A 17370-nucleotide genomic window follows, 5' to 3' on the forward strand; every position below is an offset into this window, starting at 1 on the left:
ACCTTTAAACTATATAATCATCTTAAGTAGATCCCTTCTTTAATAAGTATAGGCAAAATTTTCTTTGATGAAGTTTTATTTTCAAAAACATTCTATTGAAACTAATCACATGATTTATTTCATCAAAGCAATAGTCATATCAATTTTATTAAATTGAAAGAAATTACATGTAGAAATACAAAAACTTTCGGTATATACTTTTTTTTCTAGAATCATTTTTAAAACAGTGTAGGCAACCACAATACTTTTGTTGGTAATAAACCTGAATCATTTACCTTTAACTTGTTAGTAATCAGCTATTGATAACAGTGATTTTAAGCTCACTCATTCTGTAATAGGCCTTCCATTGGGGATTTAAATAGAATAAAAGAGTAAACTACATGCAGGTGCAAAAGAAGAAAAAAAGAATGTTTAAGTATTCAATATTTAAATCAACACACAAGGTTTACTCCTCAGCTAGTTATTCGTATTTTTTGATTCAGGCATTTAGAACCTTTGGTGACCCCACAGTTTAACTTTGTTTAGCCAATAGGATATGACAAGAGGACGTTACAGACCAACGTTCATCTAATCTGACCCAGTCAATTCATAACCTGAACGTGCAAAGAAATGGTATTGTCTACACTGTTATGAAAATGATTCCATCACAAACAGTTATAAAAATTGTAATATATTACCTTTAAAGCTAAAATCCATTCCAGAATAAAGTATTTCTTCATCAACAACACAGTTCTTAGTAGGATCTGGTAAGGGCGGTAATTTGAAATTACCATGGTAACCAATGACAGCACCACATTTGTCAGTGGAATCTTGAAAATCACATCTGTCACAGTATGCTGTAGCCGACTGTGCTATAGGACATATGTTACCAACTCCACATCCTACAATTTTTATTCTATATTCTATAATTTCATCAAAGGCTTACGAACATATAAATAGAGGAAGTGCATTTATTTGAACATTTTATGTAATAGCAATAAATATAAAAAGCAAAAATGGTGTACATAAAATATTAATACACAAAATAATAATATAGTTTCTCATTAACTATCCTAAAGTTATTCAATTTTGTCTTTATTGAACTTTTAATCCAATATAAAGAATTCATCATGTAAACATACCAATCTGATCCTGTGAGATATCTGCACACACATGTGTCTCAAGATTATATGCTCTATGATTACAGCAACTTAATGTCTTAGAAATCTTTTCTAGTCCACAACATTTCTCATTAGCATTATCTTTACTACTTTTATCAGGGTAAATGTGAACCTAAAATAAAATAATTTAAAATATTAAATTCACAGAATATTTTGAAAAATTAATAAACAATAATATGTGTCTATAGGACACCATGCATGTTACACTTTCACTGGCACATTTCCAAGTTCTGTGAATAGTGAACTTTCACATTTCCATGTTCTGTGAATAATGAAACTCCAAAATCTGTGACTTGGCAACTAATTTAAAAAGTTCTCATTTAAATAATCATGTGTTCAAAGTTTGAAGTTGGTGTAACCACAAATTCATGGCAAACCACCTTAATCTAAAAAAATTGGGTAAGATGGAATAAGATGACAGATACACACAGACCATAAAAGATAACATGTCCCTTATTCTATCCAAACAGGGCATATAATATTTGTATATATTTGAATGTCTGCAAAAAAGATGCAAGCACTTTTGGGGCTTACAAGAGGACAATGTTGTACTAAAATTGTCTGTAAAATGATTATACAATTATGGTGGATGCCAAATTCAAAATGACACAATAATTGTGTCAGATTATGTAAAAATGAAAATAATCCTAAGAAATTTTCAAATTCTTTTTAACAAATTAAACAGCATTCACATTTACACTAATTCAATACAAATATCTTCATTTAAAAAAAATGAACGGATCAGTCTCCATGAAATAAAATTCAATGTTTACCTTTTGGTGACCAGTATCAGCTGTACAACAAAGTGAAGTGGCATTATCAACATATTCTGTATTACAACACTGGTACCCTGTTGAATAGGTGTAGGATGAGCCTTCCTTGTTATCCCGACAACATACTTTCAGTTCATCAATCAAATTCTCACCACAACATTTTCTTTGGAATCCATCATACAGTTTGTCTTTAAAATGAAAACAAAACAAATAATTCAAACTAATTCAAAAAGACTTAAAACAGCATGTCATCCCTAAAATTACAAAAAAATAGCTTTCACACTAAACCCAGAAGATATCTTTGCACTCTTTCTCAACCTTCTTGACATAAATATTTATTTGATATAATTCTTTATGATTTTCAATAAAACATTTAAGTGAAATTGAATATTTGTTGTTGTTAAAACTTACTAAATGCTAATGTGTTCCTTATAATTATATAAACCAATGATGTTCTGATCCTATTAGCATTATGTATGATTCATACCATGACAACAGACTTGTGACCCTGTAGATGAATATGGTACAGAACCACAGCAGGTATCCCCATGACCAACTAATAATCTGCTCTCATACATACCATGACAACAGACTTGTGACCTTATATAGATGAATATGGTACAGAACCACAGCAGGTATCCCCATGAGCAACTAATAATCTGCTCTCATACATACCATGACAACAGACTTGTGAACCCTATAGATGAATATGGTACAGAACCGCAGCAGGTATCCCCATGACCAACTAATAATCTACTCTCATACATACCATGACAACAGACTTGTAACCCTGAAGATGAATATGGTACAGAACCACAGCAGGTATCCCCATGATCAACTAATAATCTGTTCTCATACATACCATGACAACAGACTTGTGACCCTGTAGATGAATATGGTACAGAACCACAGCAGGTATCCCCACGATCAACTAATAATCTGCTCTCATACATACCCTGACAACAGACTTGTGACCCTGTAGATGAATATGGTACAGAACCGCAGTAGGTATCCCCATGATCAACTAATAATCTGTTCTCATACATACCATGACAACAGACTTGTGACCCTGTAGATGAATATGGTACAGAACCACAGCAGGTATCCCCATGATCAACTAATAATCTGTTCTCATACATACCATGACAACAGACTTGTGACCTTGTAGATGAATATGGTACAGAACCACAGCAGGTATCCCCATGATCAACTAATAATCTGCTCTCATACATACCATGACAACAGACTTGTGACCCTGTAGATGAATATGGTACAGAACCACAGCAGGTATCCCCATGATCAACTAATAATCTGCTCTCATACATACCATGACAACAGACTTGTAACCCTGTAGATGAATATGGTACAGAACCACAGCAGGTATCCCCATGACCAACTAATAATCTGCTCTCATTCATACCATGACAACAGACTTGTGACCCTGAAGATGAATATGGTACAGAACCACAGCAGGTATCCCCAGGACCAACTAATAATCTGCTCTCATTCATACCATGACAACAGACTTGTGACACTGTAGATGAATATGGTACAGAACCACAGCAGGTATCCCCATGACCAACTAATAATCTGTTCTCATACATACCATGACAACAAACTTGTGACCCTGTAGATGAATATGGTATAGAACCACAGCAGGTATTCCCATGACCAACTAATAATCTGCTCTCATACATACGATGACAACAGACTTGTGACCCTGTAGATGAATATGGTACAGAACCACAGCAGGTATCCCCATGACCAACTAATAATCTGTTCTCATACATACCATGACAACAGACTTGTGACCCTGTAGATGAATATGGTACAGAACCACAGCAGGTATCCCCATGACCAACTAATAATCTGTTCTCATACATACCATGACAACAGACTTGTAACCCTGTAGATGAATATGGTACAGAACCACAGCAGGTATCCCCATGACCAACTAATAATCTGCTCTCATACATACCATGACAACAGACTTGTGAACCTTGTAGATGAATATGGTACAGAACCACAGCAGGTATCCCCATGATCAACTAATAATCTGCTCTCATACATACCATGACAACAGATTTGTGACCCTGTAGATGAATATGGTACAGAACCACAGCAGGTATCCCCATAGCAACTAATAATCTGCTCTCATACATACCATGACAACAGACTTGTGAACCCTGTAGATGAATATGGTACAGAACCACAGCAGGTATCCCCATGACCAACCAATAATCTGTTCTAATACATACCATGACAACAGACTTGTGACCTTGTAGATGAATATGGTACAGAACCACAGCAGGTATCCCCATGACCAACTAATAATCTGCTCTCATACATACCATGACAACAGACTTGTGATCCTGAAGATGAATATGGTACAGAACCACAGCAGGTATTCCCATGACCAACTAATAATCTGCTCTCATACATACCATGACAACAGACTTGTGACCCTGTGAATGAATATGGTACAGAACCACAGCAGGTATCCCCATGACCAACTAATAATCTGCTCTCATACATACCATGACAACAGACTTGTGACCCTGTAGATGAATATGGTAAAGAACCACAGCAGGTATCCCCATGACCAACTAATAATCTGCTCTCATACATACCATGACAACAGACTTGTGACCCTGTGAATGAATATGGTACAGAACCACAGCAGGTATCCCCATGACTAACTAATAATCTGCTCTCATACATACCATGACAACAGACTTGTGACCCTGTAGATGAATATGGTACAGAACCTCAGCAGGTATCCCCATGACCAACTAATAATCTGCTCTCATACATACGATGACAACAGACTTGTGACCCTATAGATGAATATGGTACAGAACCACAGCAGGTATCCCCATGACCAACTAATAATCTGCTCTCATACATACCATGACAACAGACTTGTGACCCTGTAGATGAATATGGTACAGAACCACAGCAGGTATCCCCATGACCAACTAATAATCTGCTCTTATACATACCATGACAACAGACTTGTGACCCTATATAGATGAATATGATACAGAACCAAAGCAGGTATCCCCATGACCAACTAATAATCTGCTCTCATACATACCATGACAACAGACTTGTGACCCTGTAGATGAATATGGTACAGAACCACAGCAGGTATCTCCATGATCAACTAATAATCTGCTCTCATACATACCATGACAACAGACTTGTGACCCTGTAGATGAATATGGTACAGAACCACAGCAGGTATCCCCATGACCAACCAATAATCTGCTCTCATACAATACAATGACAACAGACTTGTGACCCTGTAGATGAATATGGTACAGAACCAAAGCAGGTATCCCCATGACCAACTAATAATCTGCTCTCATACATACCATGACAACAGACTTGTAACCCTGAAGATGAATATGGTACAGAACCACAGCAGGTATCCCCATGACCAACTAATAATCTGCTCTCATACATACCATGACAACAGACTTGTGACCCTGTAGATGAATATGGTACAGAACCACAGCAGGTATCCCCATGACCAACTAATAATCTGCTCTCATACATACCATGACAACAGACTTGTGACCCTGTAGATGAATATGGTACAGAACCACAGTAGGTATCCCCATGACTAACTAATAATCTGCTCTCATACATACCATGACAACAGACTTGTGACCCTGTAGATGAATATGGTACAGAACCACAGCAGGTATCCCCATGACCAACTAATAATCTGCTCTCATACATACCATGACAACAGACTTGTGACCCTGAAGATGAATATGGTACAGAACCACAGCAGGTATTCCCATGACCAACTAATAATCTGCTCTCATACATACCATGACAACAGACTTGTGACCCTATAGATGAATATGGTATAGAACCGCAGCAGGTATCCCCATGACCAACTAATAATCTGCTCTCATACATACCATGACAACTAATGATCTGCTCTCATACATACCATGACAACAGACTTGTGACCCTGTAGATGAATATGGTACAGAACCACAGCAGGTATCCCCATGACCAACTAATAATCTGCTCTCATACATACCATGACAACAGACTTGTGACCCTGAAGATGAATATGGTACAGAACCACAGCAGGTATTCCCATGACCAACTAATAATCTGCTCTCATACATACCATGACAACAGACTTGTGACCCTATATAGATGAATATGATACAGAACCAAAGCAGGTATCCCCATGACCAACTAATAATCTGCTCTCATACATACCATGACAACAGACTTGTGACCCTGTAGATGAATATGGTACAGAACCACAGCAGGTATCTCCATGATCAACTAATAATCTGCTCTCATACATACCATGACAACAGACTTGTGACCCTGTAGATGAATATGGTACAGAACCACAGCAGGTATCCCCATGACCAACCAATAATCTGCTCTCATACAATACCATGACAACAGACTTGTGACCCTGTAGATGAATATGGTACAGAACCAAAGCAGGTATCCCCATGACCAACTAATAATCTGCTCTCATACATACCATGACAACAGACTTGTGACCCTGAAGATGAATATGGTACAGAACCACAGCAGGTATCCCCATGACCAACTAATAATCTGCTCTCATACATACCATGACAACAGACTTGTGACCCTGTAGATGAATATGGTACAGAACCACAGCAGGTATCCCCATGACCAACTAATAATCTGCTCTCATACATACCATGACAACAGACTTGTGACCCTGTAGATGAATATGGTACAGAACCACAGTAGGTATCCCCATGACTAACTAATAATCTGCTCTCATACATACCATGACAACAGACTTGTGACCCTGTAGATGAATATGGTACAGAACCACAGCAGGTATCCCCATGACCAACTAATAATCTGCTCTCATACATACCATGACAACAGACTTGTGACCCTGAAGATGAATATGGTACAGAACCACAGCAGGTATTCCCATGACCAACTAATAATCTGCTCTCATACATACCATGACAACAGACTTGTGACCCTATAGATGAATATGGTACAGAACCGCAGCAGGTATCCCCATGACCAACTAATAATCTGCTCTCATACATACCATGACAACTAATAATCTGCTCTCATACATACCATGACAACAGACTTGTAACCCTGTAGATGAATATGGTACAGAACCACAGCAGGTATCCCCATGACCAACTAATAATCTGCTCTCATACATACCATGACAACAGACTTGTGACCCTGAAGATGAATATGGTACAGAACCACAGCAGGGTTCCCCATGACCAACTAATAATCTGCTCTCATACATACCATGACAACAGACTTGTGACCCTGAAGATGAATATGGTACAGAACCACAGCAGGTATCCCCATGACCAACTAATAATCTGCTCTCATACATACCATGACAACAGACTTGTGACCCTGTAGATGAATATGGTACAGAACCACAGTAGGTATCCCCATGACTAACTAATAATCTGCTCTCATACATACCATGACAACAGACTTGTGACCCTGTAGATGAATATGGTACAGAACCACAGCAGGTATCCCCATGACCAACTAATAATCTGCTCTCATACATACCATGACAACAGACTTGTGACCCTATATAGATGAATATGATACAGAACCAAAGCAGGTATCCCCATGACCAACTAATAATCTGCTCTCATACATACCATGACAACAGACTTGTGACCCTATAGATGAATATGGTACAGAACCGCAGCAGGTATCCCCATGACCAACTAATAATCTGCTCTCATACATACCATGACAACAGACTTGTAACCCTGTAGATGAATATGGTACAGAACCACAGCAGGTATCCCCATGACCAACAAGTGAAACTGCGAGCTACTGCTCACTGATGATACCCCCGCCGCAAGTGGATAATATTAATAGTGTAAAAATATGCAAGTGTTCGGTAAACAGGAAGTTGTCGAGTGATGAATCTGAAAACGCATCACACGGTATAGCTGACTTATAAAAATCCTGAAACCAAATTTCAGAAATCCTTGTATTGTAGTTCCTGAGAAAAATGTGACGAAAATTTTCAACTTGGCTATCATGTGTAAAATCATACAAGTGTTCGGTAAACAGGAAGTTGTCGAGTGATGAATCTGAAAACACATCACACGGTATAGCTGACTTATATAAATCCTGAAACCAAATTTCAGAAATCCTTGTATTGTAGTTCCTGAGAAAAATGTGACGAAAATTTTCAACTTGGCTATCATGTGTAAAATCAGACAAGTGTTCGGTAAACAGGAAGTTGTCGAGTGATGAATCTGAAAACCCATCACACGGTATGGCTGACATATATAAATGTTGATACCAAATTGCAGAAAGGGTGGATGTGTAGTTCCTGAGAAAAATATGACGAAAGTTTCATGGGACGGACTGACTGACGGACGGACTGATGGACGGACGGACGGACTGACAGACAGAGGTAAAACAGTATACCCCCCCTTTTTTAAAGCGGGGGTATAACTAATAATCTGCTCTCATACATACCATGACAACAGACTTGTGACCCTGTAGATGAATATGGTACAGAACCACAGCAGCGTTCCCCATGACCAACTAATAATCTGCTCTTATACATACCATGACAACAGACTTGTGACCCTGAAGATGAATATGGTACAGAACCACAGCAGGTATCCCCATGACCAACTAATAATCTGCTCTCATACATACCATGACAACAGACTTGTGACCCTGTAGATGAATATGGTACAGAACCGCAGTAGGTATCCCCATGACCAACTAATAATCTGCTCTCATACATACCATGACAACAGACTTGTGACCCTGTAGATGAATATGGTACAGAACCACAGCAGGTATCCCCATGACCAACTAATAATCTGTTCTCATACATACCATGACAACAGACTTGTGACCCTGTAGATGAATATGGTACAGAACCACAGCAGGTATCCCCATGACCAACTAATAATCTGTTCTCATACATACCATGACAACAGACTTGTGACCCTGTAGATGAATATGGTACAGAACCACAGCAGGTATCCCCATGACCAACTAATAATCTGCTCTCATACATACCATGACAACAGACTTGTGAACCCTGTAGATGAATATGGTACAGAACCACAGCAGGTATCCCCATGACCAACTAATAATCTGCTCTCATACATACCATGACAACAGACTTGTGACCCTATATAGATGAATATGATACAGAACCAAAGCAGGTATCCCCATGACCAACTAATAATCTGCTCTCATACATACCATGACAACAGACTTGAGACCCTGTAGATGAATATGGTACAGAACCACAGCAGGTATCCCCATGATCAACTAATAATCTGCTCTCATACATACCATGACAACAGACTTGTGACCCTGTAGATGAATATGGTACAGAACCACAGCAGGTATCCCCATGACCAACCAATAATCTGCTCTCATACATACCATGACAACAGACTTGTGACCCTGTAGATGAATATGGTACAGAACCACAGCAGGGTTCCCCATGACCAACTAATAATCTGCTCTCATACATACCATGACAACAGACTTGTGACCCTGTAGATGAATATGATACAGAACCACAGCAGGTATCCCCAGGATCAACTAATTATCTGCTCTCATACATACCATGACAACAGACTTGTGACCCTGTAGATGAATATGGTACAGAACCACAGCAGGTATCCCCATGACCAACCAATAATCTGCTCTCATACAATACCATGACAACAGACTTGTGACCCTGTAGATGAATATGGTACAGAACCAAAGCAGGTATCCCCATGACCAACTAATAATCTGCTCTCATACATACCATGACAACAGACTTGTGACCCTGAAGATGAATATGGTACAGAACCACAGCAGGTATCCCCATGACCAACTAATAATCTGCTCTCATACATACCATGACAACAGACTTGTGACCCTGTAGATGAATATGGTATAGAACCACAGCAGGTATCCCCATGACCAACTAATAATCTGTTCTCATACATACCATGACAACAGACTTGTGACCCTGAAGATGAATATGGTACAGAACCACAGCAGGTATCCCCATGACCAACTAATAATCTGCTCTCATACATACCATGACAACAGACTTGTGACCCTGTAGATGAATATGATACAGAACCACAGCAGGTATCCCCAGGATCAACTAATTATCTGCTCTCATACATACCATGACAACAGACTTGTGACCCTGTAGATGAATATGGTACAGAACCACAGCAGGTATCCCCATGACCAACCAATAATCTGCTCTCATACAATACCATGACAACAGACTTGTGACCCTGTAGATGAATATGGTACAGAACCAAAGCAGGTATCCCCATGACCAACTAATAATCTGCTCTCATACATACCATGACAACAGACTTGTGACCCTGAAGATGAATATGGTACAGAACCACAGCAGGTATCCCCATGACCAACTAATAATCTGCTCTCATACATACCATGACAACAGACTTGTGACCCTGTAGATGAATATGGTATAGAACCACAGCAGGTATCCCCATGACCAACTAATAATCTGTTCTCATACATACCATGACAACAGACTTGTGACCCTGAAGATGAATATGGTACAGAACCACAGCAGGTATCCCCATGACCAACTAATAATCTGCTCTCATACATACCATGACAACAGACTTGTGACCCTGTAGATGAATATGGTACAGAACCACAGCAGGTATACCATGACCAACTAATAATCTGCTCTCATACATACCATGACAACAGACTTGTGACCCTGTAGATGAATATGGTACAGAACCACAGCAGGTATCCCCATGACCAACTAATAATCTGCTCTCATACATACCATGACAACAGACTTGTGACCCTGTAGATGAATATGGTACAGAACCACAGCAGGTATCCCCATGACCAACCAATAATCTGCTCTCATACATACCATGACAACAGACTTGTGACCCTGTAGATGAATATGGTACAGAACCACAGCAGGGTTCCCCATGACCAACTAATAATCTGGTCTCATACATACCATGACAACAGACTTGTGACCCTGTAGATGAATATGATACAGAACCACAGCAGGTATCCCCAGGATCAACTAATAATCTGCTCTCATACATACCATGACAACAGACTTGTGACCCTGTAGATGAATATGGTACAGAACCACAGCAGGTATCCCCATGACCAACCAATAATCTGCTCTCATACAATACCATGACAACAGACTTGTGACCCTGTAGATGAATATGGTACAGAACCACAGCAGGTATCCCCATGACCAACCAATAATCTGCTCTCATACAATACCATGACAACAGACTTGTGACCCTGTAGATGAATATGGTACAGAACCAAAGCAGGTATCCCCATGACCAACTAATAATCTGCTCTCATACATACCATGACAACAGACTTGTGACCCTGAAGATGAATATGGTACAGAACCACAGCAGGTATCCCCATGACCAACTAATAATCTGCTCTCATACATACCATGACAACAGACTTGTGACCCTGTAGATGAATATGGTATAGAACCACAGCAGGTATCCCCATGACCAACTTATAATCTGTTCTCATACATACCATGACAACAGACTTGTGACCCTGAAGATGAATATGGTACAGAACCACAGCAGGTATCCCCATGACCAACTAATAATCTGCTCTCATACATACCACGACAACAGACTTGTGACCCTGTAGATGAATATGGTACAGAACCACAGCAGGTATACCATGACCAACTAATAATCTGCTCTCATACATACCATGACAACAGACTTGTGACCCTGTAGATGAATATGGTACAGAACCACAGCAGGGTTCCCCATGACCAACTAATAATCTGCTCTCATACATACCATGACAACAGACTTGTGACCCTGTAGATGAATATGGTACAGAACCACAGCAGGTATCCCCATGACCAACTAATAATCTGCTCTCATACATACCATGACAACAGACTTGTGACCCTGTAGATGAATATGGTACAGAACCACAGAAGGTATCCCCATGATCAACTAATAATCTGTTCTCATACATACCATGACAACAGACTTGTGACCCTGTAGATGAATATGGTACAGAACCACAGCAGGTATCCCCATGACCAACTAATAATCTGCTCTCATACATACCATGACAACAGACTTGAGACCCTGTAGATGAATATGGTACAGAACCACAGCAGGTATCCCCATGATCAACTAATAATCTGCTCTCATACATACCATGACAACAGACTTGTGACCCTGTAGATGAATATGGTACAGAACCACAGCAGGTATCCCCATGACCAACCAATAATCTGCTCTCATACATACCATGACAACAGACTTGTGACCCTGTAGATGAATATGGTACAGAACCACAGCAGGGTTCCCCATGACCAACTAATAATCTGCTCTCATACATACCATGACAACAGACTTGTGACCCTGTAGATGAATATGATACAGAACCACAGCAGGTATCCCCAGGATCAACTAATTATCTGCTCTCATACATACCATGACAACAGACTTGTGACCCTGTAGATGAATATGGTACAGAACCACAGCAGGTATCCCCATGACCAACCAATAATCTGCTCTCATACAATACCATGACAACAGACTTGTGACCCTGTAGATGAATATGGTACAGAACCAAAGCAGGTATCCCCATGACCAACTAATAATCTGCTCTCATACATACCATGACAACAGACTTGTGACCCTGAAGATGAATATGGTACAGAACCACAGCAGGTATCCCCATGACCAACTAATAATCTGCTCTCATACATACCATGACAACAGACTTGTGACCCTGTAGATGAATATGGTATAGAACCACAGCAGGTATCCCCATGACCAACTAATAATCTGTTCTCATACATACCATGACAACAGACTTGTGACCCTGAAGATGAATATGGTACAGAACCACAGCAGGTATCCCCATGACCAACTAATAATCTGCTCTCATACATACCATGACAACAGACTTGTGACCCTGTAGATGAATATGATACAGAACCACAGCAGGTATCCCCAGGATCAACTAATTATCTGCTCTCATACATACCATGACAACAGACTTGTGACCCTGTAGATGAATATGGTACAGAACCACAGCAGGTATCCCCATGACCAACCAATAATCTGCTCTCATACAATACCATGACAACAGACTTGTGACCCTGTAGATGAATATGGTACAGAACCAAAGCAGGTATCCCCATGACCAACTAATAATCTGCTCTCATACATACCATGACAACAGACTTGTGACCCTGAAGATGAATATGGTACAGAACCACAGCAGGTATCCCCATGACCAACTAATAATCTGCTCTCATACATACCATGACAACAGACTTGTGACCCTGTAGATGAATATGGTATAGAACCACAGCAGGTATCCCCATGACCAACTAATAATCTGTTCTCATACATACCATGACAACAGACTTGTGACCCTGAAGATGAATATGGTACAGAACCACAGCAGGTATCCCCATGACCAACTAATAATCTGCTCTCATACATACCATGACAACAGACTTGTGACCCTGTAGATGAATATGGTACAGAACCACAGCAGGTATACCATGACCAACTAATAATCTGCTCTCATACATACCATGACAACAGACTTGTGACCCTGTAGATGAATATGGTACAGAACCACAGCAGGTATCCCCATGACCAACTAATAATCTGCTCTCATACATACCATGACAACAGACTTGTGACCCTGTAGATGAATATGGTACAGAACCACAGCAGGTATCCCCATGACCAACCAATAATCTGCTCTCATACATACCATGACAACAGACTTGTGACCCTGTAGATGAATATGGTACAGAACCACAGCAGGGTTCCCCATGACCAACTAATAATCTGGTCTCATACATACCATGACAACAGACTTGTGACCCTGTAGATGAATATGATACAGAACCACAGCAGGTATCCCCAGGATCAACTAATAATCTGCTCTCATACATACCATGACAACAGACTTGTGACCCTGTAGATGAATATGGTACAGAACCACAGCAGGTATCCCCATGACCAACCAATAATCTGCTCTCATACAATACCATGACAACAGACTTGTGACCCTGTAGATGAATATGGTACAGAACCACAGCAGGTATCCCCATGACCAACCAATAATCTGCTCTCATACAATACCATGACAACAGACTTGTGACCCTGTAGATGAATATGGTACAGAACCAAAGCAGGTATCCCCATGACCAACTAATAATCTGCTCTCATACATACCATGACAACAGACTTGTGACCCTGAAGATGAATATGGTACAGAACCACAGCAGGTATCCCCATGACCAACTAATAATCTGCTCTCATACATACCATGACAACAGACTTGTGACCCTGTAGATGAATATGGTATAGAACCACAGCAGGTATCCCCATGACCAACTTATAATCTGTTCTCATACATACCATGACAACAGACTTGTGACCCTGAAGATGAATATGGTACAGAACCACAGCAGGTATCCCCATGACCAACTAATAATCTGCTCTCATACATACCATGACAACAGACTTGTGACCCTGTAGATGAATATGGTACAGAACCACAGCAGGTATACCATGACCAACTAATAATCTGCTCTCATACATACCATGACAACAGACTTGTGACCCTGTAGATGAATATGGTACAGAACCACAGCAGGGTTCCCCATGACCAACTAATAATCTGCTCTCATACATACCATGACAACAGACTTGTGACCCTGTAGATGAATATGGTACAGAACCACAGCAGGTATCCCCATGACCAACTAATAATCTGCTCTCATACATACCATGACAACAGACTTGTGACCCTGTAGATGAATATGGTACAGAACCACAGAAGGTATCCCCATGATCAACTAATAATCTGTTCTCATACATACCATGACAACAGACTTGTGACCCTGTAGATGAATATGGTACAGAACCACAGCAGGTATCCCCATGACCAACTAATAATCTGCTCTCATACAAACCATGACAACAGACTTGTGACCCTGTAGATGAATATGGTACAGAACCACAGCAGGGTTCCCCATGACCAACTAATAATCTGCTCTCATACATACCATGACAACAGACTTGTGACCCTGTAGATGAATATGGTACAGAACCACAGCAGGTATCCCCATGACCAACTAATAATCTGCTCTCATTCATACCATGACAACAGACTTGTGACCCTGAAGGTGAACATGGTACAGAACCACAGCAGGTATCCCCATGACCAACTATTAATCTGCTCTCATACATACCATGACAACAGACTTGTGACCCTGTAGATGAATATGGTACAGAACCACAGCAGGTATCCCCATGATCAACTAATAATCTGTTCTCATACATACCATGACAACAGACTTGTGACCCTGTAGATGAATATGGTATAGAACCACAGCAGGTATCCCCATGATCAACTAATAATCTGTTCTCATACATACCATGACAACAGACTTGTGACCCTGAAGATGAATATGGTACAGAACCACAGCAGGTATCCCCATGACCAACCAATAATCTGTTCTCATACAGATCAGGACAACACACCTGTCCTGGCAGTACTTCAGTATACCTACAGTGATAATTAAAATAGGCTTTTATACAAGAACTACAGACCATTGTTAACTTAAAGTTGATATTGAATTATATTATTTCAGCAACAAGAGGTTATGAATGTTATTGGATCCTTGATCAGACATTTACTGTCATTACCATTATCAGGCGAGATTTCATTAATATTTGGGGATAAATGAGTTTTCTGTTATAGGTTCACAGTTTTTGTCTGATTAAACTTATGCTGCTCAAATAGCTTTTTCATGTTTTATAAGATGGTGCCACTATCTATGTACATCTATTGAAAATTAAAAATCAAGAAAAACTTGAAATTCAGCAATATCATAAATGCAATGCCCAAAGCATCAGTTGAAACAGCAAAGTCTCCCTAAAAACAATATATTTTTCCATTTCAAATTCAATAGATCTTCAAATTCAATAGATCATCAAATTCATTCAAACAATCTTTCAAATTTAAAACATATCCACCAAAATGAAATAAAAGTGCTATTAACAAATCACAGGCTTAATATTCTAAGGGAATCAGACCAGAAAAAAAAAATTCAGACATATGTAAATTGTAACTTTGATTTAAAGTTTACCTATCTTTACAACACTCATAATGATCTTTTTTTAAATAGAACACTCCAGAGCAGCAGACGGCATCATGTGATGGTTTAGGTATATACATAGTTCCACAACAATCATATCCAGTCTTTATGTCATACAAATTTCCTTCGCAGCAAACCTAAAATATATACAAAATTTTACAGCAAGTATATTACATAAGATGTCCTCACCATATATTTTATGAAATAAAAGAACCATGGGACACATAAGTCCGCCTTTTAAATATGCAGGAGTTAAAAAAAAATCTCCATCTTTTAATGGACATAACCCAAGAACCCTGAAAGTGATCCACCTTAATATAAATTTGATCTATGTTTGGTGGTGGTAAGCATTTTGTATACAATTCATAACTTTTGGTACAGGCACAGTAAAGTTAGTGCAGAAACAGTAAGTTTAGCATTTCTTCCCATTTATAAAGAAACTTGTTGTTCAGTGGTTGTGGTTCATAAGTGTTTCTCTTTTCTTCTTTTTTATATAGGTTAGACCTGTTTTCCTGTTTAAATAATTTTACATTTTGAATAATTTAACATTTTGGGGCATTTTATAGTTTGCTATTCAGTGTTAGCTAAGGTGTTGTGTTAAATGCCATACATTGACTTCTAATTGTTTATTTTTTACACATTGTGACTCTGATGGTGAGTTGTCTCATACCACAACTTCTTATTTCTGTATAATTTGAGAATGGTAAAATTGATGACACCCAAATTTGAAAGTTGAATATTTTTTTAATGGTAATTAGCATTGTGGATAAGTTTCATAACATTTGGTTGAAGTATTAAACTGAAAACTAATTTGGGCACATACTGACAGATAGACAAGGGTAAACCTTAATGCCCCTTAGTATACAATGCGTACAAATCTAAGTTGAACTGATAGCCAATAATTCTATTTTTTCTTTTCTTTTTTACCTTAAAAAAAATTAATTAGCTAAAGTTTTGTATCAAGGTACAATACAAGTGGTACTTCACTAACCTTTGTTCCTGTATAACACTGTGTTCCACAGATACTCTCAAAAATACTACATTGGACATATGTACACTTGGTCAGTTCTGGACTTAAGGTAGGTGGTGCTCTTAAAAAAGATAGATGCTAGGTTAGTTGCCTTTGACAAAAGGATTTTGTATATATCCAAATATTTTATAAATTTATATGTAGATGATACTGCAGACCCTAAATTTTAATATTCATCATTTTCTT

The 17370-nt window shown here is 39.1% G+C and overlaps 1 protein-coding gene across 1 annotated transcript in view; it reads right to left on the bottom strand.

Moving 5' to 3' along the window:
* Window positions 1–17370, bottom strand: part of LOC143066258 (usherin-like) — a 96636-nt gene that overhangs the window by 16770 nt on the left and 62496 nt on the right. The window contains exons 46-52 of the mRNA XM_076239250.1: window positions 17146–17245; window positions 16146–16291; window positions 15432–15562; window positions 2421–2525; window positions 1934–2121; window positions 1122–1272; window positions 678–881 (exon numbers count right to left, since the gene is read on the bottom strand). Coding sequence (XP_076095365.1) covers window positions 678–881; window positions 1122–1272; window positions 1934–2121; window positions 2421–2525; window positions 15432–15562; window positions 16146–16291; window positions 17146–17245 — 1025 coding nt within the window. The remainder of the gene's footprint in view (window positions 1–677; window positions 882–1121; window positions 1273–1933; window positions 2122–2420; window positions 2526–15431; window positions 15563–16145; window positions 16292–17145; window positions 17246–17370) is intronic.

The sequence above is a fragment of the Mytilus galloprovincialis genome, chromosome 3 (genome assembly GCF_965363235.1).
Source record: "Mytilus galloprovincialis chromosome 3, xbMytGall1.hap1.1, whole genome shotgun sequence".
Classification (NCBI taxonomy): domain Eukaryota; kingdom Metazoa; phylum Mollusca; class Bivalvia; order Mytilida; family Mytilidae; genus Mytilus; species Mytilus galloprovincialis.